General features: G+C 52.9%; 7 protein-coding genes across 7 annotated transcripts; 4 read left to right on the top strand and 3 right to left on the bottom strand.

Moving 5' to 3' along the window:
* Nucleotides 1–27: 27 nt before the first annotated feature.
* On the bottom strand, nt 28–2920 carry HER10_EVM0005892 (uncharacterized protein; the record flags this gene model as incomplete). Its single annotated transcript, XM_035475494.1, has 1 exon — nt 28–2920. The coding sequence occupies exon 1, from the start codon at nt 2830–2832 to the stop codon at nt 28–30; it is 2805 nt and encodes a 934-aa protein (XP_035331500.1). The 5' UTR covers nt 2833–2920.
* A 2381-nt stretch (nt 2921–5301) lies between these two features.
* On the top strand, nt 5302–8796 carry HER10_EVM0004364 (uncharacterized protein). The gene has a single exon (XM_035474013.1). The coding sequence runs from the start codon at nt 6671–6673 to the stop codon at nt 8675–8677; it is 2007 nt and encodes a 668-aa protein (XP_035331408.1). The 5' UTR covers nt 5302–6670; the 3' UTR covers nt 8678–8796.
* A 2052-nt stretch (nt 8797–10848) lies between these two features.
* HER10_EVM0007993 (transmembrane amino acid transporter) lies at nt 10849–12975 on the top strand. Its single transcript, XM_035477531.1, has 3 exons — nt 10849–11559; nt 11622–12055; nt 12118–12975. Exons 1-3 carry the CDS (start codon nt 11375–11377, stop codon nt 12912–12914), a joined length of 1416 nt encoding a protein of 471 aa, XP_035331635.1. The 5' UTR covers nt 10849–11374; the 3' UTR covers nt 12915–12975.
* A 404-nt stretch (nt 12976–13379) lies between these two features.
* HER10_EVM0011994 (threonyl and Alanyl tRNA synthetase second additional domain-containing protein) lies at nt 13380–14866 on the top strand (the record flags this gene model as incomplete). Its single annotated transcript, XM_035481399.1, has 3 exons — nt 13380–13636; nt 13695–14172; nt 14242–14866. The coding sequence occupies exons 1-3, from the start codon at nt 13411–13413 to the stop codon at nt 14864–14866; spliced, it is 1329 nt and encodes a 442-aa protein (XP_035331892.1). The 5' UTR covers nt 13380–13410.
* A 67-nt stretch (nt 14867–14933) lies between these two features.
* HER10_EVM0004982 (uncharacterized protein) lies at nt 14934–16449 on the bottom strand (the record flags this gene model as incomplete). Its single annotated transcript, XM_035474608.1, has 2 exons — nt 16194–16449; nt 14934–16124 (listed from the first exon to the last, which is right to left on the bottom strand). Exons 1-2 carry the CDS (start codon nt 16383–16385, stop codon nt 14934–14936), a joined length of 1383 nt encoding a protein of 460 aa, XP_035331448.1. The 5' UTR covers nt 16386–16449.
* A 1054-nt stretch (nt 16450–17503) lies between these two features.
* On the top strand, nt 17504–19770 carry HER10_EVM0010933 (uncharacterized protein; the record flags this gene model as incomplete). The annotated part of the gene is made up of 3 exons (XM_035480377.1): nt 17504–18040; nt 18137–18250; nt 18307–19770. 3 exons carry the CDS (start codon nt 17504–17506, stop codon nt 19768–19770), a joined length of 2115 nt encoding a protein of 704 aa, XP_035331824.1.
* On the bottom strand, nt 18784–23041 carry HER10_EVM0010414 (glycosyl hydrolase family 3 N terminal domain-containing protein). The gene is made up of 2 exons (XM_035479874.1): nt 21892–23041; nt 18784–21836 (listed from the first exon to the last, which is right to left on the bottom strand). The coding sequence occupies exons 1-2, from the start codon at nt 22656–22658 to the stop codon at nt 19889–19891; spliced, it is 2715 nt and encodes a 904-aa protein (XP_035331787.1). The 5' UTR covers nt 22659–23041; the 3' UTR covers nt 18784–19888.
* Between the last annotated feature and the right edge of the window lie 1646 nt (nt 23042–24687).

Genomic DNA, 24687 nt, shown 5'->3' with positions numbered 1-24687 from the left:
CACCTGAGCTGTTTCCTGAGCACGGCATCACTCGGGAATCTCATCCCCCAGATCCAAATAGTGTTGAGCCATTTCATGATCCCCTGTGTCCAAATACTGTTGGGCAATTTGATGATTTTCCAGCTCAGTGGCGCGTGTGATGAATTCTACCACACCCGGCGATTCTCTAACTTCGTCTATTTTCGTCGTGGCTTCAAGAATTGGCAATAGTATTGATCCCAGCCATTTGGGTAACCGTTTTTTGGTGCCAGATATCTCTGTCCACCTCGAGAAGATTGGAATGATACCGCACCGCCCACGTTCCTCTTCGTACTTGGTCAAGGCTCCTTTCTTGATCAAGCATTCCACAGCAGTTTGCAGTGATGATTGCGCAGAGTTGGTCAGGTCTGCTGGCCATCTGGGAGCATCTGTTGCAAAAACGTTGCGACAAAACCGCTCCCACAGCCCCATACCGGCATCATCGCGGCTGGTGAGAATGTTCTTGTAGTCAAGCAGACGGCTGTATACGTCAGCATCTAGAGTACAAAAGCTGGCGGGATGGGTGGCGAATGTGGGACCAAATAGGGCCCTGTCATTGAAAACCTGGAAGATTGTTTCCGCCGGAGACATTCCTTGGGCATTGAGGATGGTCTCGAAATCCAAGTTGAGAAGAATATCGATCAGAGGAATTGTAGCCGACACGTTGAGGTAGTGCAGGGCATTCCGAGATTCTCCATCGACTTCGAAGGGGTCCGCGCCGAAGTCAATCAAGCTGCGGAGTAGGTCCGCCGAGCCACATTCGACAGCCAGGAGAACAAGAGATTCCGGGCTTTTGAGGTAGGCGAGATCTGGCCTGCAGATTTTAAGCATGTGAATCGCCCCTCTCAAAGCAGCGGGCGTTATTTTTTGCCCTTTCCTCATGGAGCTGAAGGGATAGAGGACGGCTTCGGCAATGGGGGTCTGGCCGTCATTCATTACAGCCCTCAGGTTGTGGTCTTTGTGCTTGTCGTACTCTTGAAGGCAGTCCAGTAGCTCGATGTCTGAATTGGCGGCTGCGAAGTGCCAAACGTTACGTCCACTTTCATCGGTGTCTGTGGTTCTTGCTCCATGGTCCAAAAGAAGCCTAAAAACTTCGGGCGACTCTGACAACATCAGGGGTGTCTGGTCTTTGTGGTTGCGAACATGGACATTGACATCGTCTCCCGATGTCAAGATAGCAGCCAATAGAGCTATTTCGTCAGTCTCGGCCGCATAATGTAGGATTGTGGTTCCATCTCGAGGCTCGTCCATAGCAAATTCATCTTCTGATGATGCGATCGATATTGCTCTCTGAGGCGCCATTAATGCATTTGGGTTCCAACGAGGATCCAAGATAAGCCTTCTCACAATTGCCGTCTCCCCATCTTGGACTGCTTCTCGGACAAGTTCAAAGTACAAGGTGTCGGAGACGTCAACAGGTCGAGACCTGGCAATACTAGAAGGACGAGCCAAATCGAAATGGTCCAGGATCTCATAGATACCTATGGCCAATAGTGATATATCATTGTAGCTGTCGTATTCGGGAATGGCTCTGTCAAGGATCGCGGGAAGCATTCCCTCCAAAAACGAACGCGTCGGAGGCTTAAGAGGCGATGGCCAGTATTGTAGAAGAGAATCTTTGCCATGGAAGAGCTGTATGAATCTCAGATCAAGGCTAATGCCCAACTTGAGAAGTTGAAGTAGGATCTTTGGAGCACGGATCAACTGACAAATGAGGAATGCCAATGTTGCCAGTGAGAATGTTTCGTCTTGGCAAGGGCCAGCCGTTTCCACAGTACACGAAGCACCTGAATCCAGAAGGACCCTTATAGTCTCCTCTTGAGAGTCGGTAGGTTTGCAGTCAGACACTAGTTTTGAGGGGTCTCCAGAGCGCCCTAACAGGGCCGTTGGACCAAGCAATGCGCAGTAAAGAGGGGTGCCCATAGAGCTTGGCTTATTGACGTCCACTCCCCATGATAGGAGTTGCTCGCAGAGCCGTGGGAGGCCCAATGATGCAGCAACGTGGAAAGGAGTGACTGAATCGTCCTCGAGTCTCGACATCAACAGGTTCAGAGGTGTCATCGAGAGGGCACCGGAGCTAAGGTTGAACTGCTCCGGCCATTCCTGCCTTGCGTATTCCAATAGCCATTGAAGAAAGTGCGACGACTTCCTTGAGTGAAAAAGCACATGGAGGGGTGTCTTGTAGTCGGTGTATCGCTGGCGGGCCAAATCAGGGAGAAGCTTTGCTGCCGCACCATATTCGGGGTGCTTGATATCTCTCTCAGCGACATATTGCCGGTGTATGAAGCATTCAGTGAATTTTTTGTCAAACTCAGCATTTAGAAGTATGGCAATACACCTGTCGCTATCGATCTCTGTGGGTTTTGGTGTGGTTTCCACTGTATGATCCAGGTGTTGGCTGAGAATGTCTTTGCGTTGACCTTCCGTCGACAAGCGCACGAGCAAGGCAGCCCAAGAGTCGCAACGGACAAGAGAATCGAGCTGGCACTGAATTCGGTAGATACTCGAGGTAAATGCTGAAAGAGAAGGGGCCTCGCTTCTTGGTTCTGCCGAGCTTGCTGACCACTCAAGGCTGGGGTTATCAAGAAGATCGCTCAAGTAGTCAAACAGGGTGTGGTCTGGGCACACAGGCGAAGTGCCTTCTTCTGCGAAGTCTTCGAACAATAACCAAAGGCTATGGAGAGTACCAAGAAGTTTTCTGACAGCTACGCGTGCCTCGTCGTTGACGCCGCGGTCACGCAGTAGATGGTACACTGATCGAGCTTTGGATCTAGCCTCTGCGAGAGCCTGTCCAAGCCGACGGCTGAGAGGCATCGTAGCGGGTGTTGTTGTATGGTACGCATACGACAGGTGTTCTTCGCCTTTTCTGAAACTCGGGTGGAGAAGAGCAGGTGATGATGATGATGATTGAGTTGCGGCTGTCGTTGTAGGTGTAACGTCGAATCTCGGTGTCACGGCGTGTCGCAAGCTCTGCAGGCGGGTCCGTTGCCGCCCAGCCAATGCTGTTGCCTCCAGCGCCGTTGAAGTCCGTTTTAGCGATTTAGCGCCCGTAAGGGAAGTCTCTATAGCGGCCGCCGCTGGGCCATCGGGCGAGCTTGCTTAGTCATGCATGCCGCTTACATAATTCATCATGACAATGAGATCACAAATCTGGAACCCTCGCGCCGTGCACCTTTTTTCCAACCACGATGGGTATTTTTTGGTCCAGCTACGGGAGATGAACCTCAACAGCGCTGCCTTTCATCTGAGATTCCTGCGGCCGGAATACACACGTTCTCAGTAGTCAAAGATAACACTTTGGATAGAGGTCATGCTCAACGAGCCTCGAGTGCGATTCCGCTAGAGCTTCTGTCGGCAGGGGCGCATAGTGCCTCAACCTCTCAGCCGATACCCACTTTCCGGGAGCCCGTGTCTGTTCTCGCTTACTTGAGCCTTGGTGTCCAGTGATGAAGCTCTTCTCTGAGGAAAGAATAATAGAGGCCCCTGCGCATATGGAGCTTGGTTGTGAGGCTAAGGAAACGAACCACATCTTGTAATCGAACTTTGATTATGACGGGAGAATTGAGCTGACGATGAGTTCATTGAGTTTCGCCGGAAAGCTTCGCGAAACAGGACTATCTGAGTGTGTCTCTGGCCTTTGAGTCGTCTGTAGCATCTTGCCTATTCCTCATCCTCATCGTGGCCTAGCTGTGATTTCACTCAGGCGAATGCTATGTAATTTTAGCACTTCCAGCGGCTTCAAGCTAGCTGGAATAGTCGTCGTTGACTGGTGCATTTCTTAGTTTGATTGGGATTGGCCGGACCGGAAGCCTGAGCATCTGGCCAACATCTGGGGTTCTTGTGAGATCCCGTGGCTAAGGCTTGAAGCAGCCTGCCGGAAGTTACTCAACCTTCGCTCTCTCAATATAGAGCCGGTGTATTTGCACGTGCAGACTGATTATCTATCATGTGTCATGGTGATATGAAATGTTTACCTCTCAAAAAAATAGGCATGCTGCAATTGGAAGAGAGGAGAGATTCGACATAACTACGCCTTTAACTTGATCCAAATCCTCGCCTGTCTAGGATCAGTCACAGGCTTGATTGACCTATGCTCATGCAGCGTCTAATCTGAGAGCTAATTAGTCGAGGCTGAGAGCCTGGCTCAACTTTGCTTTCTTTTCTCACACGGGTGTCAGCCACCACGTTATTACCCCCAGAATGTCGCTGGTTCCCGCGTGGTTTCCCCACAGTGTCAACGGCTCTCATGCGGATGGATGGCAGTAGACGGTGAGCTGTTCATCGGTCACGTCCTTTTGGCAACTGAACACTGGGGTATGGCAGGAGGATGAGCTTGCCGCACGAAGCTCGGGCATGTAATGACAGGACCTGATATCATCAGTGTCCTCCAGGTTCACCGTTCGATAGCTGAGCAGCAAGTCAGCTGGTGGATGAGGATTGTTGGATGATGGGAGAAATTTGGTTCTGCCGCTGGGGCTTGATGACCTGAATGTCTGAGGCGCACACGATGAGCGTTGGCGGTACGTACTTACTTCTGGAGCAACGGTACGTACTCGACCAAGGAGCTCGGGCACTGTGCACCACGTCCCTTCCAACTCACCTCTCCACCTCAGCTTTCCTCCCACTTCTCAAGTTCTCTGCATCTCTCTACCGAGTAATTCCAGCTCGCACATCACACGACGAGTCGTAGCTGGGGAGCACAATCAGCCAGTTTGGTCACACAGACCACAGTCTCTTTCGTCCGAACTCGTTCCCGCCTTCTCGCAGCCCGCCTATCCATGCAAGGACCGTCTGATCATCCTGGCGCCCGGACTAGACGATGGAATGCCGCCAAACTCTGACCAAGCATAGACCTCTTTGTGTCTCTCCAACTTCTCTTTCGTCCTCCTACGCGTGTCGTTTGTGACGACTCATCAACTCATCGATCGCTCTTCACCTGAAAACGGCTCGATGTTGACCATTGAGAGCCTCCCGCAAGGACGGATACCTGATACACCTAGTCGTGAGCTAGACGCACAGTCGGTTTTTACTGCCCGCAGTTCTTCTCCCGCCCCTCCTCTTCATGGTCCCCGCCAGCGCCATTAGCTGCGATGGTCACCGGGCCACACCGGTAAACACGAGAAGCATTCGCTGGTGTGGCGACGAGATCACGGATACCGTTGGTCTGCCGCTCAAGGATCATGCCGCGGGGCACACCAACGACGGTCTATCAACCGAGCCAGTACCAGGCTCTAAAGAGCGACATGTTCTATTCGATCTGCGACATTCACGTCAATGGTATCCGAGACCTTCATTTATACTCAAACGACAATACGGAAGTCCCTCTATCTCTCCCGCCTGCGCGGCTTCCTCAAATGCCGTGTTGGCGTACGGGCATGGACACTATCAATCAAGGCCCCAATAGCGACTGCAGGGCCAACGTCCTCTTCGCCCTGCTTCCTCTGTCGCCTTCTGCTGACCGCCGCTTTCTGCATGCCAACATTTCTTGCCGTCGTGTACCTACTCACGCTACTCTGCCAAAAGCAGCATGCGACATCCAACCGCCGCCACCGGCCAAAGCGTCGCAACGGCGTTGTGCCCCTTCATGAACCCCCGACAAGGACAGGCGTCCCAACCAGGCGGTCTGGGAGGGACCCAAAATAGGCCTGTGCCACTCCGTCGTCACGCAATGGCGGGAGATCGTCTACCATGTGGACCAAGATTCAGCCAACATTTCCTGGCCAACCTTTGCATCTTTGGTTGTTCCTTATGCCTTCGCCGCGCTCCTCCTCATCGTCGACGCCAGACTTCGGATGGCATGGTGGCATCCTCACCCAACCCCCGTCCATCTTAGCTCCGAAACAGTGCTGTTAGGCGAGGTAGAATCGCCGTGTGAAGGAGCTTCTCGACGCCGCCACAATCAAGTCGCCAACCGACTTTGACGCACGGTCTCATTGCTTTTTTTACACTCACATGCAGTTTGCTCCTGGGTGACCCCTGATGGTCAAGCCTGGAACAACAGACCAGCAGCTAGCCCAGTCCTAGTCAACGAGGTCGGAAGGCCAATATCGGCAACTCATTCATGGAATAGCTGGCAGGCATTGATGGCAGTGATCGACGATGCGCACCTGCAAACGCAAGCAAAGTCGCATGTCGGGCCTCAACGTTGCTCTGCGCCATGGGATAATGGACCAAGGAGAACGCTCGGCAGACGCAGCTCATTATGTGTGTTTGTCTCCGAAGCCCCAGGCTCTAGCAAGCCAGGCTTTCCCCCACAAGTTCGTGGCGTCGAGCTAAGACATCTTACTGCCTACGGCGTTTGACAAGCCTGGCACAACACCAAAGAGACTGTCCCAGTGCGAGTCAGGGTCCGTCCACCGGCGCGTTTGCTATAAGCACCGGAGGTCGGCCGTCTTTTCCATCTCCAGAGAAACCCCTCCAACTTGTGGTGACATGTGTTATCGATGTCAGTCACTTTGTCTCTTTGCATCACATAACATGCGGCCGTAGTCGTTGCTAACACTCGGATATTCTTTTCTAAAGTTACTACTTTGTTCCTTGTAATAGACGCCTTCCGTCATATTCCTACGTCCGGCCGAGCCTGCCAGAGGGCTATCACTTATCACGCTCCTTTCTCGACACTCATTTTTCCTTTTCAGACCGAACTACAAACATGGCCTCTTCCATGTCTCGAAGGTCACCCGTGACACCGCCATACGATGATGACTACAACCAAAGCCCAAAGGGTCTACGGGGGCCGGGATTGAGAAGCAGTCCATCGTCGGCGTGTCTGCCCGTCCCCACCATGAGGTTCTCTCCGCCCGCGACGCCCCGAAGCTCACGACCGAATAAGATGTCCTTGCGCCTGAGGAGCAATTCTGGCCTGTCATTACACACAAACGAAGACGCCTTCCGTCGATACACCGACTACAATCCCGATGGGTCCCCGAGATCCCCGACCTTTGGACCCGGTATATGGCCCAGTCTCGACAGCGTCTCAACAAGTCTGCGCCGAAGCTTTGGACCACCAGTCATGGAGATCGAACCAGAGACTTTGTCTATACCAGACTTTCTTGGCCGAGAGGCCTTTCAAATGGTTCTGGCCAATGCTTCCGTCTCTCAACGTTTCTTCCATTTCGCCCAAAATCACGGCTGCGGTTCGGACATCGAATTCCTTCTGAGGACCCAGGAATACGCCAAATCATTAGCACTGTTTGGAAAACAAGCGGCATCAATGCCGACACCAGCAAATCTACCTTCAACTGTCTCCAAGTCACTGAATGCCGATATGAAGCAGTTGACAAATTCTGTTCTCCCAGGCCTCGAATCGATGTTTGCTGAATCTACACGATGCGTCGAACAACGAGTTGTCCGGTCTATCTATCCAGAATTTGTGAAGCATCAGCTCGCCATCTCTACTTCGGCGGCTCTATCCGGCACTCGCATCTTCAAATATCCTGGTCTTGCCGAGTCATTCTGCTTGACGGACGCCTTGAGCCCAGACTACCCCATCATCGCCGCATCAGATGCTTTCGTTTCTGTTACTGGGTATCCAAAAGTCGAGGCTCTCTCAAGTAACTGCCGTATCTTACAAGGGTCACTTACGAACCAGGACACCGTCAAACGCATCCGGGATACTGTCGCGCGAGAGGAGGAGTCGTTGGAGCTCGTCCTCAACTACCGGAGAGACGGCACCCCGTATTGGAATCTTCTATTCACCTGTCCGCTGACGGACTCTTCCGGCAAGCTACGATATTACCTCGGAGGGCAGATTAACGTTTCGGAGAACGTTGGTGGCTACAAAGACCTTCTCCGGATTCTCAACTTTGGGCCGGCCCTAGATGAGGTCAAGGACGAGACCTCGGGTCGGGAGTCCCGAGTCAGTCGCCGCATGAGCCGTACGAGCAGCCGAGACAGAAAACAGGAACGGCGGACAAGTCTCCGCAATAGGGATAGTCTACACAACAAAGGGCCCAAGAAAAGCCTCTTCCAACCATTCCGAAAGCATACGACGCACAACAGCAACAATCAGGAAAACACGTCACCGTCGCAGGGCGTTGGCCTTGGCTTGGAGCAGTTGCTAACGGTTTCGAGCTCGGAAGAGCACCTTTCGGCACCCACTCAGCTGGACTCTGTTTACTCTGGGTACAGCCGATTCATTGTTTTGCAAAACACGGACGGGCCTTCCGCCTTCCCGCCAAGGTCATCGTCTCTGCCTGCAGACCCTAACAAGAGAAAGGCCGCCCAGCTCAGTGTTGCCTTTTGTTCAGCCGCCGCGTTGGAGGCGCTCGGCCTCGGCCTTTTCGCCGATAGCATTACGCACCGAGACATCTTCACCGTCCTTTCCGACCTCGCGGACTCGCCATCGATTACGAAGAGCTTCAAGAATACGGTGCGCGAACGGGTGATTCAAAACGGAAAGACGGCTACGCTAGACATCATGCTCGGCGGTAACTACCTCGCACGGAAGGGCAGTCTCATTGGCCTGGGCGGGCGTTCATCCAAAGACGATTCAGACGGCAGCACGAAGAAACATGGGCGACCTGTCAGCAGGTCGGGTTTTGCCAGTCTTGTGAGCGAGGCAGGCAAGATGGAGAAGCTCACCAGCCAATGGACACCATTGAAGAACGCGGAGGAAAAGGTTGAGTGGATAGTTGTTATCATCACACCGATAAAATAACGCGACGCTCCCTAACGGGATGTCCCGTTACCTATTACATATGACGTAACACTGTAAATTATAATGTGTATGGGATGAAGAAGGGTAAAAAGGGAGTCTGGGTGGATTGAGGAGAGGAGACTAGACAGATACCTGGGATGTACGATTCCCGAATGAATGAGACATCAACCTTCATCAAACTTTGTCGTCCGATGTCTTTTTCTGAAAGCGAAACTGCCATGAGAAGTGACTTAATAACCTGTTGGTATCGATTTGATGTACGAGACTCCGAGGAAGGACCCTCGAGAGGACAGATACGAGCATCATTGACAAGTTCGAAGATCCAGTCGATCGTCCAAACTTGATATAAAACCAGCATCAATGATGTACTTTTGGGAAATAAGCCGCCATTCATAGCCAACATTGGAAGTGTCTGACACAGACAACTCATCATCGGGCAGCCATACACTACATATACTCACCCATCATGACCCTCCAGAAGATGGCTCCAGTTTTTCTCATGAACAACAAGCACGCCATCTCGATCATAGGGAAACCCCCTCCCCCCGCCCCCTCTTAAAGTGACACGAACCCTTCATCAACGTTGCAGATTGCGGGGGACGGGAAGGAAAATAAAAAACAAGATCTATTTAGCACATGGCTAGGAGGGGAATGTAAGAAGATCCGGGGAAAGAAGGAGTAACGAACGGGTAAGAGATCTCAGATCTCGGTTACCTGCGGGTGAGTAAGAGAACGATTAGTAGATAGAGGCCGTGGAGAGGTAGTCTGTCGTCCCAAAAGGGCAAAAAAAGGGGGCACAAGAGGAGGGAAGAGGGAGGGGCCACTCGGGAGAGCCGTCGTGAGCCGCCGTGAACTTTTGGCGGGCAAGACGGGATCTACGAGGGACGGACTCCCGCGGTTCTCCAGATCCACGTGTATAGACTAGTATACGACTACATGTGCGTTATACGGGGAAATGGAACGTTGTGTCTTGTTTAGCTGCTTCCGAGTACCTTGTTTCCGAAGGATCTCATGTAGTCTGTCAGATGGGTATGAAGAATAGCTGAGGACATGATAGGCTCTCAATGGTCTGGCTACAACCCGGTGCCTTCGAAAGTCCCCTTCACGTGTTTCTATGGTCTAATGCAGTTTATGCACAGAAGTACAAATGCTCACCCGGATGAACAGTGAACCTACTTGAGACTCGAAAGGCCACGAACAGGCAAACGTGGCCGCGTCTCCATGGTCCCCGGTGACGGGAAGAAGACACGAGGAATGGAGACGGCCGGTTGCGGGCTTCGAGAATGAAGCGGATTACGGCGAAATGGGCCGTTCTATGCAGTATGCAGACTATGCAGCGCAGAGCGGAGTACGTAGAAAAGGGGAAGGACTCATATCCGTGGACGCAAGAGTCAAAAAGCAAGACGCCAGGAGAAACCCCGTTGGCGAACAAATTTGCGTAAAAGATTGACTGCATGCGCCGGCCCCGGGCATGCGGGCTGCGGCATCGGCTTGCGTTGCGTGGATCGTGAGGAACCACGCGGGGAAATAGGGCCGAAAATCTTTCCAGACTTTTCTTGGGTTTTTGATAGGGGACCTGCAAAAGAGGATGGGCAATGGGCAGATTGGGGGACTTGCGCTCGTGGAGTTGCGAATAACATGAATTGACCACTCCACAAACCAACTGGGACGTCAACATTAGTAAAACCGGTGCCAAGTGGATATAATCACGTAAATATTAGCCAACGTGTGGGACTTTTTTGATGGGTTGAGATGGTACCGGATGGGTAATGCGCGCTTGAAGATTTTTTTGGTACGAGGCGCGTTCCGGGCAGATTTTCCTGTTCTTTGTGGTCATTTTTTGGTACGGTGACTCTGCGTCTTTTGGGTTTTTGGGGGTGGCCGATCAGCCCATTGACTTTTTTTTCTTCTTCTTGAGCTTGGGGAGTTGGCGGTGGAAGAAAGCTTGGTATCGAATGATGGACTTTTTTTTTAGCTGCCGTAGCGGGACTCAAGTTACCCTCATGACTTTGTGACTAGAGTGAGACGCGAACACTCAGTATACGGATGAGACATCAGCTTGAACATACCGAAGAGACGGGCATCACCGGCGAAGAATCAACGGCGGAAGGGTTTCCGTAGATCCAGAGCCGGGCAGGGGTGCGGTGTTCCAAACTTTCAACGTCCAGGCACAAAGTCCCCCAAGTCGCCACAATCCCGAGTGGGCCGGAGGTGCGGGCCCCGAGTCATTCTGCTGGGAGAGGTGCCGCTGCAAGAGTTCACAACTTCTCACACCCCCGTGGGCCGTCTGACGGCCCTCTGGCCCTGCGCGGTTCGCCATTGCGGACGCGCCGAGATCGCCTCGGCAGATGTCTCGTATGACCAATTCGCCCTGCGCGGGTTCCAGTGAGGTTGACGAGGCCGATCGCGGCGTGGTCTGGGTGGATTATATCAAGAAATCTGGTCCCCCCCAAGGATAGAATGACTCTGAGTCTTGAATGAGAGAGATTTTCTACCGTTTCCCTCTCTTCGTCTCTCACCTGAACGTCCGTCGTGGTTCTCTCCATTCCTGAACCACTTCTCAACTTCATCCTGCTTCTTCTTCACGATCTGTGACCAGATCACGCAGGACGACGGACGGACTTACTGACGGCTTCAACGCGTCAGATACAGCCAGCAGTAACCAGCATTACACACCTGCGTGTGTATAGAGACAGCATGGGCAACGCCGCAGAAGTCACCAACAGCCCCGAGATGACGGAGGCTCAGAACCAGGCCAAGAGGGATGTCGGCGATCGTGAGGAGGCCGCGCCGGCCTACGTGCCCGCGACGGCGGAGGAGCACAACAGTGTCCTCACGGGAGAGGACGGTGAACTGATCGACTACAAGACTCTCACCTGGTGGTACGTCTACATATCCTTCAACGCCGCCACGTCTGTCCGCTTGCTAACCCTCACACTTTCAGGCAAGGCGGCATCGTCCTCATCGCCGAGACCGTGTCCCTGGGCATTCTCTCGCTGCCCTCCGTTCTGGCGACTGTCGGTCTCGTCCCCGGCATTGTCCTCATCCTCGTCATGAGCTTCCTGTCGACGTACTCAGGTCTCGTCCTCGCTGAGTTCCGCAACGAGTACCCCTTTGTGCAAAACTTTGGTGACGCCGTCGAGGTCATTGGCAAGTCCATTGGCATGGGCGCCGTCTTCCAGGAGGTCTTTGGCTGGGCGCAGGTTATCTTTCAGGTCTTCGTCATGGGCAGCCACTTGTTGACCTGGACCATCTGCCTCAACACCCTGACCAACTCGTCTACCTGCACCATCGTGTGGGCCGTCGTCGGTTTGGCTGTTTTCGCTGTGCTCAACTTCCCGAGAACGCTCAAGTACACCAGTTACATGTCCATGGCTTGTGAGTTTACCCGCCGCTTAGAGGATTTGCTATCGCGAACTTTGACTTACCAAGAATCGCAGCATGCTTGTCCATCACTCTAGCCGTCCTCATGACCCTCGGTGACGTCGCCGTCTCCCGCCCCATCGGCTCCGGCAGCATCGAAGTCGCCCGCCAGCTTGGCTTCACCGGCGCTTTCCTTGCCGTGACCAACATCGCCATCGCTTTCTCGAGTCACTCCTGCTTCTTCAGCGTCATCGGCGAGTTCAAGAAGCCCGAGGACTGGCCCAAGGCCCTGGCCCTCCTCCAGATCGCGGACACGACGCTCTACCTGCTCGCCGCCATCGTCATCTACGTCTTTGTCGGCCCGGACGTCCCCTCGCCCGCCCTCTCCGCTGCCGGCTCCAAGACGATGCGTAAGGCCATCTGGGGCATCGCCATCCCGACCATCGTCATCGCTGGTGTCATCTACGGCCACGTTGCCGCAAAGTACATCTTCTCGCGCCTGTTCCGCAACACGAAGCACATGATTCGCCGTACGAAGCTCTCCGGCATCGCATGGATCGGCATTGTCGTCGGCATCTGGGCCCTGTCCATGGTCATTGCCGAGTCTATCCCTGTGTTCAACTCGCTGCTCGGCCTCATCTGCGCACTGTTCGCCTCGTGGTTCTCGTACGGTCTTCCCGGCATCTTCTGGCTGTGGATGCACTACGGCAACTGGTTCAAGGACGGAAAGCAGACGTGCAAGTTCGTGGCCAATGTTATCCTGTTCCTCACGGGCTTCCTCATCTGCGTGCTCGGTCTGTGGGCGTCTATCGAGTCGATTGCGAATGAGAAGGGCACCAAGCCGTGGACGTGTGCTTCCAACGCCGCGCGATGAGAAGTAGGCATTGTTATTAGTTATCGCAACATCTAATGAATATAATATGTTGATTATGGACGTTTGACCCAAACTCCGTCAGCGCTTCACCGTGAGAATATCGTGACAATGCCGGATGCACAACCACGGAGAACGCCTCCGAAGCGTTAGACCATCGCAGGCAAGTATGGAGTGAGTCCCAGCGGTGATCAACGCCACTTGTCGTCACGGTTCCAGACAACCTGACTCGCATCATTGCCGGAATGAAATGATGTTCCCATCGTCGTCGACGACCTGACCAAAACGAAATTGCTGGAGAGATCATCACGTGAGTGGATTTTTCAGCCGGCGCTCAATAAGCCCGACCGCCGACATCCGTCTCCACCTTTCTTATCTGCTTACCTCATCTCATCGATGATGTTGGCCACTATCTCAGTTGACTCACTCACTCACTCATTATGGAACTACGCTTCAATCGAACCAATTCTTGTCCAGACATTGCAAGACTCATTTAAAAATGGCAGTGGCAGAATCGACTCGAGCCCAAGTAGTCGGGGCATTAGCTTGTCAAAAGAACTCATATCTTCGCACTCTAGAAGCAGAGGTTATCTCATGTGAAAAGAGACCCCCACCCCCACCAACCAAGAAGTCCAGCAAGGACAAATCTGCGGGACCAGTCGCCAACAGCAGCACCGATGAGGTGTGGTTGATAGAATTCGCCGACTCCGTCCTCTTCCCTGAAGGTACCGCATGACTTCATTGAATGAATTGGAACTTGAGACTTACACAGCTGCGCTTTAGGCGGCGGACAACCGTCTGATCATGGATCAATCACTCCCCTCTCAAGCACCGATACAACCGCCATCCCGATACAATTTGTCGAACGCGTTGGGCTACGATGCGTCTATCACTCTCCCAAACCCCTAGATCCTGGTGAGAAGGTACGACAAGAAGTCGATTTCCAGCGCCGATGGGACCATATGCAGCAGCATACGGGTCAACATCTCTTATCCGCCGTCATGAACACCCATGACAACCTCAATACTCTCGGCTGGGGCATGGGAAAGACTGGAGCGATGAACTATGTCGATATCCCGCGGAAACCTTCAGATACGGAACTTCAAGCCATTCAGGCCAGGTGTAACGAAATCATCCGCGCCAGCTTTCCAATTACAGTCGAGACCCCAGAGGATGCCAAGGTCCATGAGATGCCCGAGGATTATGATCAGAGCAAAGGAGTCGTTCGTGTCATCCGCATCGGTGACATTGACCGCAATACGTATGCAGCCCCCATCCACCATGCCAGGTCGTTCTTGATAGTGTCTTGATGCTGACACAAAAGCTGCAGATGCTGCGGCACTCACCTATCCCAAACGTCTCACATCTCACTCATCCTCGTCCATCACGGCGAACCAGTACACGGGAAGAACTACCGTCTCTACTTTTCCGTCGGTGATCGAGCCATCGACCTCGCGACAGCCTCCCTCGGCGCAATGAGTTCCCTCTCAAAGCTGCTGTCGTGCAAGAACACGTCCGACGAAATAGTCCAGACCGTGAAGACCGTGCAGAGCTCCGCGGCGGATCTCAAGAAGAGGGAAAAGAAGCTGCTCGCTGATATTGCCGAGTTTGAAGCAGATGCTGCAAAGGTCAAGTTGAAATCCACGAAAAGCGTCTGGGTTCATCGTGCGGATGGCAACGCGGACTTTGTGAAGTGGGTTACCGTTAACATCAAGGACGCTGTGATGGCTTGTGGTGGAGTTGCTGTCTTGGCTACGGGAGATGACGGTAACAGCGGACAGATTTCCGTTCTCGGTGAGAAGGTTGCTGTTGAGGCGCTGGTTCCAAAGATCAAGGACGTTGTGACGGGGGTGAAGGGTGGCGGTGGTGGGGAGAAGTGGCAGGGAAAGGTCACAGCATGGGAAAAGGGCAACTTGAAAGCTCTGAAGGAGGTGGTAGAAAGTTTTAGAATATAATTCTATCTTCGATTTCGCCCACAAAACATTTGGCCTTTCTCTGTCGACCAATTTCACACGGTTTTACTCACCACCCCGATCCCCGAATCCAAACATCCACGATCTCGGTCTTGTTAGACTTGCTCGAGTCGACTACAAGGTACCAGCCATACAGAGCACCGGTAACACACGCGTGGTTCGGATAGATACTGACAGACTGACCAACCTCGAGCGGGATATGCGGCAGATCAGAGTTCGCTCCAGCGTCAGCCTCCCACGAGAGAATAGCGTGTTCCTGACTGATCCTATCCACGATAAGCCTCCGTTCTCCCGCAGTCTCAAACTCCGGCTGGCGCCCGACGACGCCCCAGCCCGGATAAGAAGGGCAGGGCTCCCTCCCGAGACCCAGCACGCCAACAGCGACGAGAGCCTCTGGCCTCTCCCGCTCGCCATCATTGTAGACGCTGCAAACTTCCGCTACAACGGAAATAGCGACCTCATCCTCATGGCTCCCTAGTGCAGTCCGCGAACGGGTGGACATTTGCTGCATGTCGAGGAAAGCATATACCCCAGCATGAAGTTCGAGTGTCGTCTTCACCGTCGGTGACCCATCTTGGACTTTGCTGATAGCCGTCCGAAGACGCGTTTCGCCGGATCCGCTGGCCGCCGTGGCGCCCGTCAGGTTCTCAATGGCCGTGACCTGAGGGGACGCGCCGACACTAATGGTGATTTCTCTCGAGGTGTTAGCCGCCAGGAGACTTTCGTTGGCATGGAGGGCTTCCAGACAGCCTTCGATCTCTCCAGCGAGATTGTGCATGGCCTGGTCGGCGGTGTCATCCTTGTAGCTGAGACTGCTGTGTGAGTATAGTCCCACCAAGGTCGCTTTGCCTTCCGCGTCGAGCTGTACAAGCTGCTCTAGCAGGCCGCCCTTGTTGAGCGCCGTGGCGGGGAGTCCTGCCCTGTGATATCCCGTGTCTACTTTGAGGTAGACGCCTACCGGGAGACCGCTTAGATCATGGAGCCGATGGATTGAGCCTAGCTGGGAAGGGTGGTCGACAAGGACCGTCAGTCCGTCCTTGCCGAGTTTTTGGCTTAAGATGCCGAGGCGCTCAATCTGGGAACCGAGAAGGGGAACGCCATAGAGGACGTTGACGTGGCGACCGGCGTCTTTGTACTCTTTGAAGGTTGGGAGGAGATGCCTAATTTCTGCTACGGTTGATACGATGCAGTTGATCCGTGTAGCCTTCTCGCCTGCCTGGAGCTTTGTAACTTCTTTGGTCTGGCCCGATGGTTAATGTCCCGTTCCCAAGACCCATCTTTGATACAACTTCATTTTTGAATCACTTACCTTGTGAGTCTTAACATGGAATCGAAATCCGACTCCTAAATCACCGACGGCTTCCAACATGGACCGGCAGTGCGTTCTCGCCTTGGCCGCGTCCAATACTACTGCCGGCTTCGGAACGTCATTCACATCCTTGCCGACGTAGAACTCCCTTAGAGTCTCGGCGGAGGGAGCGATTCGCTGCGGAATGGCCATCTCAACTGGAAGACCGATTTTCTGAAAAATCCGTGTTCAAAAGGTATGCAGAGGTGGTGTTGAGTTGCGGACATACTCATGTCCGCTTTTCGCGGTTGTCACTGAGGTTTAAATAAGCTTAGGTCAGATTCGGGCCGCGCTTAAATGATCAAGCGACGAGGGACACGCCACACAGTTCGGGTACGGAGGTCAAATCTCGCTGCCATAATTGGTTCTTGAATTAAATGACTCACAGCCTGAGTTACGATTTTCTAAGCATGTTCATGCGGCGCAATGTTGGCCGGATTTCGTTATGGTAGGGCTATGATTGACCTTGCAGACGGCTTGTCCTATTGTCCTTAGTATTTTGAGCACCTACAGACATTGGTTCAGTATTCAACTGTTGACATTCGGTTACAAATGGCTACCTCACAAACGCACTCGTCGCTACATAATTACCTAATGGCCTCTGCTTACACTATTTTACTGAAGATTATCAGACAAGTATGCTGCTATGGAAAAGATCTCTTCACTTTTAGGTATTCATTTGAATAACCACGTATGGCTTTTCCAAGACAGAGGTCTACAACAGCGCAGCCAATTCTTGTGTGTAAATCGTACTTGCCTTGTGTACAACGATAACATGTTGAGTTCGGTGCGGGGAAGGGCGAGAAATAGACGATTAGCGATATATATATCTTCTCGAGACCACCTTTGCCTAGAGAGGTATTGGAATTAGCGTGATTGACTGGTGGCTGCTGCAAGGTACTCGCTGATGGATTTTCCCACCACGGCGTGCAGGCTGAAGATACCTTAAACTTCATTGGGACTTCCGTAAATCTAGGGACCAAGTGGAAAAAGTATCTAACCAGCGAATTTGAGCCAGGGGTCATCGTCTTAGCCAATCCTGAACCTGCAAGATGACGCTTAGAAGTGTTGCTACTAAGCTGGTGCCTAGCACAGCCCTACCAGAACTGAATGATTGACTGCCCGCGAAAGCAACATAGCTCGCCTCAATCTGATATACTTGGAACCTGGAGCTTATATATAAATTTTTTTCTTCTCACGAGACTCTTCCCGCGTGCAGGTTCAATCATTTCGGTTACTGTTTGTTCTTGAGAACACTACTGCACTACAAGATGTCAACCTATCCCTACCGCCCCCTAAGTCTCCCCAATGAAACCCGCATACTCACTGTCCAACCCGGCAACCTCGACGACAAAATCATATGCAGTATTTCACATCTGAACCTCGACTCACCAGACGAGCCCTATGAGGCCTTAAGCTACTGTTGGAGCAAGAGCATTGACGCCGTCAAAGAAATCGACCCCGACACTGACATCCCTTGGGCCATTCACGGCCTGGATGACTACGGCAACACGATTTCCGAGTCTGGCACGTCCAAATGGAAGGACCTCTGCGACCACCCCTACTACGGAGAGCAGTACATACGCCTAGGTGGCCGCATGCCCGACCACCCCATCGAATGCGACGGCGTAGAGATTGTCGTCGGTGGTGAACTCTTCCGCGCGCTGCGTAGAATGCGAAGCAAAGACGGCGGAGAGCCGCTTCGAATCTGGGTTGACGCGCTGTGCATTAATCAGCAAGATCTCAAGGAACGGAACGAGCATGTCAAAGTCATGGGACGGGTGTATGCTGGCGCCCTGAGAACGCGAGTGTGGCTAGGGGAGTCGACGGAGATGGATTTTCACGCAGTCCGTACGCTGTATGCGATCTCGGAAATATTTGATGATATTTTTGTTCATCGCAAGGTTGTTGATTTGGCGAGCGCGACAATGCATGAGATTCAGTGGCACTTTCACAATAATGCGGACACAAATCGGCTTGAATGGGGGCTCTTGGCTGATTTGCTCAACCGCTCATGGGTGAGTGTTTGCATTCCATCACAACTATGTCTCTTTTCTTGCTGATAAGGATCTAGTTCAAACGTACCTGGATCATCCAGGAAGTTGTCAACTCCCGCGAGGTTATAGTTCATCTGGGAACTATTCAGGTACCCTGGCACTTCCTGGCTATCGTCATCGACGCTATGTCAGAATTCAAACTGCAAAGCATGATTAGCGAATGTAAAGGTTTCAAAGCCATTGGTTTCATGGAACAGCTCCGGAAAGAACGTGTCGACAAAGCGGCGACAGGCACCAGCACTCCGCTTCTTACTTTGCTGGAAGAGTTGAGAGACTTCCAAGCTACAATCCCTAGTGACAAAATTTACGGTGTGCTTGGCCTCATCGATCAGAGGGGGGCCTATGTTGTCGACTACGCTCAGACTCCCGGACAGGTGTTTACTGACTTCGCGATCAAGAGCATCAGGGATGGATCGCTGGATATCCTCACGCATTGCGTTGACTCGTCGAAGCCGACAAGTTTGAAGCTTCCGTCTTGGGTGCCTGACTGGACTCGTCCAGGCTGGACTGAGCCGCTTCGCATTCGAGGGCTAGAGGCCTCCGCTGCTGGTGATAGCAAGCCGAGCCTACACATCGACGAGGACGCTGGCGTCTTGCATATCAAGGGCAGGATCGTCGATGTGGTAGCCCAGGTAGAATCCAAGCGGCAGATACCTGTGCCTAATCAGCAGGGCTCATTGGGAGGCATGGGCGAAAACAAAGAAGTTGGAAAGGGCAGCGTAGGAAATGGAGCCGACACTAGCGGCTCAAATGCGATCAAAATGGCAAAGTATGGCGGCGCTATACTCAAACACGAGAGGGAAAACGAGAAGGAGGCGGGCGTGGGAGGTAGCATAGCTGGCCACGATACCGAAAGGTCCGGGAGCCCTATCAACGACGCCGAATACAGACTCAACGAGACAATGGAAAAGATGGCGAAACATTCAGAAGAATGGTACCGCAGCCTAATCGACGTCGCCTTCCCAGACAAAACGGCCACCCCGGAAACGTGGGAGAACCTCTGGCGGACCTTCATGTGCAACCGCACGCGGGACAATAATGAGAGACCTGGCGAGGATTGCGCAACTGGTTTTGAGGTACACTACAAGACCGCCTTAGAACCGGGTAAGGGACTCGCTCGGGTTCTGCAGGAGCGGACTGACCACCAGATCGAGTCTCACGGGTTGGCGCCGCAGGATGGGGTGGCGCATTACATGAAGGAGAAGGAGGCTGCAGAGAGATTCATTGGGGCGCATACAAAGTGGACTTACAATCGAAGGTTCTTCCGCTCGAAGGGGGGCAGGTTTGGATGGGCTGTTGATGGAGTAAAGGAGGGCGACTTGGTTGTTGTGCTGTATGGGTGTGACTATCCCATCATCATCCGTGAAGGTGAGCAGAAGAAATCACGGATTATCGGCGATTGTTATATCCATGGGCTGATGGATGGTGAGGCTATGGAGGAGAGTCTTGCGTTTGCGGAAACCGAGTTTGAGATTGTGTAGAGTTGAACATCACGAAGAGCTAGTTCATGCTACATCTATTTCAACAAATACTTCAGTCGCTTTGGGCAGACCATGCTCAGAAAGCCAACAACTCTCTTTTGAACTCCAAAATCATACCCTAGGAGGACAAGACAACCTCTTTCGCCGTAGCCTTGATGTCGCGAGAACTAAAGCCAACGCGTAACTCAATCGGCCCCTCAGGGATGACCCACGTTTGCGACGCTACATCCCAATAGCTCAGATCACGACGCAGTAACTCAAATTCGACAGTGCTAGACTCCTTTGACTCCAAAATGACTTTCTCAAAACCACGCAAGACTTGAAGGGGGGTGCCCTCTGGAACTGAGTCCTGTGGCAAGGCAACGTATAACTGGGGCACTGTGGCGCCAGCGACGGCACCGGTGTTTTTGACACGGGCGGTGACAACAAGGATAGTCTCCCAGAGTTCTGGGTTGCCTCCAGGAGCATTCGACGTTAAGGGATTCGGGATGGCGGCGACGTTCTTTGCGATCTGCTTGACCTTCAGAGATGCATCCAAGTCGAACGTGGTGTAGCTGAGGCCGAAGCCGAATTCATAACGAGGTTTGACATTCTGGGCGTCGAGTTGGCGATAGTCGATGAGAAGGCCCTCTGTGAAATCAGCTTGCCATGCTGTGGGAGACGTTATTTCTGCTTCGGTGAGATTGACGATGGGGATATCGGTGTCTTTGGCATCGAAAGCAATAGAGTAAGGCAGCTTTCCAGAGGGATTGACGTCTCCCCAAAGCACATCAACGATTGAATTTCCCGACTCCTGTCCTGGCAAGTGAGCAGCCAAGATGGCCGTAACGTTTGGATTGTCCGCCCACGGCAAGGTATTGATACCAGCCGAATGCGTAACGACAATGGTGTTTGGACACCTCCGAGCGACGTTCTCGACAGCCAGCGTCGAGTTCCAGTCGGCTTCGTGACTCGTCCTATCATAAGCCTCTGACGCGAACGTGTTCAGAAAAACGAGACAAACTTCAGGAATAGGGTACAAGCTGCTAAAGTCGCCGGCAGCCAGAACCTTGTTGTCTAGTATGTACTGAACGCGAGCGCCTGTTGTGCGCGCCTTGGCCTTGATTGCCTCGAGTGGGGAGACGAGGTAGGTATGTCTCCCAGTGCCTGAGCCGCCTCCTACGGAGAGCGTGCCGATTTCAAATCCGGCACCGAAGACCAAACCATCGGCCGGGTCGGCGGCGTCGTTGCCAAAAACGCCAATGTTCGTGGGCTTCCTAAGGGGAAGTGTCCCATTGAGGTTTTTGAGGAGGACTGTTGCTTCGGCACCGAGCTTGCGGATCAACTTGCCGTGGTCTCGCTGGACATCGCGGCTTGGTGGTGGCTGGAAGGGGAGCAAGTCTAGAAGGTTTGACTGAGCTGCAATTGTAAAGACGATGGATGGGTCGACGGTGGGATAATCGGAGCTATCCTGGTCGAAAAGATAATATTGTGTCATGATCAGCCGGATCATCTCATCAAGACGATCCTCTGTGACTGAACCATTCTTGATCATATCAGTGATGTTGGGACCCCAGTATGTCTCGCCAGAGACGATCTGGGCATGGCCAATGGGACCAGGCATGTTCATATCCAACCCGTTGTTGATGGACTCGGCTCCGGAATGCGTTGCGAACCAGTCGGACATGACATATCCCTTGAAGGCCAGCTCCGTCTTGAGGATGTCATTCAGTAAGCCCGAATTCTCGCAAGCATAGGTTTGGTTGAGTCTGTTGTAGCTGCACATAACGCTAGCAACCCCGGCACGGACAGAGTCTGCAAAAGGCCACAAGTACAACTCATGCAGGGTGCGATCGTCGATATTGGACGAAATTGCTGCGATTTCTGTGCCGTTTGCGAGCCACGAGTTTGTTCGTTGAGTTTCCTGTTCATTTCCAATGAAGTGCTTCGCGCAAGCTTGAACTCCTGCTGATTGCATTCCTTGAATAGTGAGTTGCATCGCAATTCCCGTGAGGTAGGGATCAACTGAGAATCCTTCCCAATTGCGGCCTCCCAGTGGTTGGCGTCCAAGTGGACCAGCGACCGGGCTGTGTGGCTTATTAGCATGCTGTTGACCTAACGTTCAAGGAATTCAAGACTCACCCAAGTCCGACATGGACGCCTTTATCATGAAACTCCTCGCCGAGCGCCTTGCCGCGCTGGTAAATGTGCTCCTTATCCCAGCTCGCGGCTGTGGTGAGGCCGGCGGGGAAGACGCTGACGAGATCGGCGCGGTCCAGCGCCGTGGGGCCGTCGAGCAAGCAGAGTCCGGGGAACCCGACGCGCTCGATCGGTACAATGTTGCCAATGCAACCGCCGGCCTCAAGCCCGAGCTGGCCAGTGACCATCAGCGTCTTTTCGGTGAGGTTGAGTTGGGCCACAAAGGCCGTCGCCTTGGAGGCGGCCGCATCCCAATTCCGGACTGGGGAGGCTGGTGAGATCCGAGAGGCCGGAGAAGCAGCTGCTGGCGCCGCTGGCTGTGCTGGTTGACGGGCTAGCCAGCTGCCGGCGTCGAATAGCCTGCTGGCAGAGTAGGCCGAGATTAGGATGAGGCCCGTGAGGTACAACGCGAACGCGCCTGTAGTCCATGGTTTCGTACATCTTTGCAGCGGGGGAAAGAGGGCGGCAAGTCTGGTTGGCCGTTTGGTAGTAGGGTGTTGTTGGCTAGCGTAGGCTGCTTCCTTGGATTCTTTGGTAGTGTGAAGAAATTGAGTCTCATCGGGCATGATTTCGTCGGTCAAGAAGCTGCAGGGCTGGCCATTCAAATGGAGAGAGATCTTCTCATCTTCTGCAGCTCGGGGATGCGAAGCATTGATGCACGTTGGCTCCCGGGCCCCCGAGTCCATGATGGCGGGATCGATTTTGTCCATTGTCGTTCGTCACTTCAGCGAAGGAAAAGTGCACAGCCTTGTCGATGTCGAGCGATGCTTTAACACATGGCAGGGCGAGAGCACATCCGGGCGTGGGTTGGTTGATGTGACCGGGTTCAGGTTTCAAGAATCCGGGGTAGAAGCAGAGAGGGCTCGCACAAACATTCTATGCCTTTGAGCTCGATTCTCCGAGGCCGTTGGTAAGAGTTGGGGGCATGTGTTGAACAAGGCGTGTTCGAGAGTAGAGGTCGTGATGGAAGGTTTCCGGATGGAATGGATGTTTTAGGAAACGGAGAGTAGAAAAGGGCACCCACTGGGAGAAGTAAAGCAGAGACAGACGCCTCTCCCTCGGCCGGCGGTCAGGGTCATTGCGTGACACTCAGCTTTGCCTCTTTCGGGCTCCCGTTGGGTGACACGGGTGAGGAGCTTTCCCCCTTGATAGGCGCGGGGGACTTGTGCCTGGTTCCTGGTGCGACTCTAGCCCTGCAAGGTCTGGGGAAGGGCCACATGGCGCGCCCTCCGGAGCTGGGAACCATCGCGGAGTTTCGGATCCGGATCCGAAGGGAGAACCTGGCACCATGGGTCTTTTACGACGTCATGGTGGTCTGGCGGTCTGATTTTACGCGTATGTATTGCCGTGCTCTTTGCTCGTTGACGTTCTGCAGGATCCAGATTACAAGTATTACCAAGTTGTGTTTTTCTACTCTGCTTAACAAAGGCTTTGTGCCGGCGTAGGCCGAAGAAGAAAAACAGCGGGTCAAGGATTACGACGATCGCCTTCTCGGATGCTATTCGCCCGATGACAGGTGGTTAGGAAACCAACCCTCAACACTCACAGTAAACCGTTCTTGATGGATGTCAAAAAAGACAACTGCCTCGTTTCTCAAGCTCAGCAGGTCACTTCTTTTTCCACTGCTTACTCTATCTGCAGGTCGCAATTCGATTGCGAACGTTATTTGACGCGAGATGTCCCCGCACTGTCATTGCAATTCGCGCCAAACACCGAGGCCCCCGTCGATAAGAGAACTCTTGGAAATGACTCACCCACGACTCCACCACTGAGCTCCATAACATGAAAACTCTGAAAAATCTTTATCAACAACCAAATGGTCGGTTAGCTCAGTTGGTTAGAGCGTGGTACTAATATTTCACCAGAAATGTTGAGTAATGCCAAGGCCGGGAGTTCAAGCCTCCCACTGATCATTCCGTTTTGCTCCTTCATGTAAAGACACTACGCAGCCTATATTTTTGATTTAAAGATAATAAAATGGTCCGGCGGATGAATTTGGTTGTCACTACTATGCTTTCATTAGATCGCCACACGAGGTTGAAAGACCTACTTGACCAGCGAATTGCTCAATCTTCCATTGGGCGATCTGATCTAAGTAGGAGGCACAGTCAAGCGCATTCAGAGTGATACGATCTTTGGTGAAATGGACTCAGTCCATGCGAGATGCAAGATCGTCATCTGATGGCTACCGGCCGTTTGCAGATCTGTTTCCACGTTGCGAATCGAAGGCCGTTGGATCTTCTAGATCACGAAGGAACATCTTGAACCTACGTAAAGTGAGCTACGAACGCAGGTGAAGTCTGATCAAAGCCATTTCTACGGTGTGTCTTTTCAATTTCAACCGTCCAAGGTGGTCAGTTAGACATGCCCTGAGCCATTCCCGTATTCTTATCGTGAAAACAATGGTTTTTTTGTATCACAGTCTTCTGCAGTTAGCATCTTAGAAACAGCTGGTCTCAAACACCCTCGCAAGCTCAGAAGCAATGAGTTGAGATGAACTTGACAACCAGCGAAGCCTCGAGACGTAGGTCACCTCGCGCTCAGGACGTCCAGACATTGCGCCCCGGGAAAACAGGTCGACTCAGTGTGAGACCAAGGCTCAACGGTCGTGCATGCCGAACGGCCTAGTGTCATTGGGCCGCACTGATGGTAGATGGACGAGATCACTTGGTCGATGCAGCTGTGACGTTTATCCTATGCCGCCAAGAGACGAACGTGTTTCTTTACTTGGTCGGCGTG

This window comes from Colletotrichum scovillei, assembly GCF_011075155.1.
Source record: "Colletotrichum scovillei strain TJNH1 chromosome Unknown Contig00007, whole genome shotgun sequence".
Classification (NCBI taxonomy): Eukaryota; Fungi; Ascomycota; class Sordariomycetes; order Glomerellales; family Glomerellaceae; genus Colletotrichum; species Colletotrichum scovillei.
This window is presented reverse-complemented; position numbering and strand designations above follow the sequence as displayed.

Bases quoted from the DNA above. Each gene is read 5' to 3' on its own strand.
- HER10_EVM0004364 (XM_035474013.1), top strand. From the start codon at position 6,671: ATGGCCTCTTCCATGTCTCGAAGGTCACCCGTGACACCGCCATACGAT.
- HER10_EVM0007993 (XM_035477531.1), top strand. From the start codon at position 11,375: ATGGGCAACGCCGCAGAAGTCACCAACAGCCCCGAGATGACGGAGGCT. The intron at 11,560-11,621 runs GTACGTCTACAT...TCACACTTTCAG, and splicing joins TACAAGACTCTCACCTGGTG to GCAAGGCGGCATCGTCCTCA. The intron at 12,056-12,117 runs GTGAGTTTACCC...CAAGAATCGCAG, and splicing joins CAGTTACATGTCCATGGCTT to CATGCTTGTCCATCACTCTA.
- HER10_EVM0010414 (XM_035479874.1), bottom strand. From the start codon at position 22,658: ATGGACAAAATCGATCCCGCCATCATGGACTCGGGGGCCCGGGAGCCA. The intron at 21,837-21,891 runs GTGAGTCTTGAA...TAAGCCACACAG, and splicing joins GGCGTCCATGTCGGACTTGG to CCCGGTCGCTGGTCCACTTG.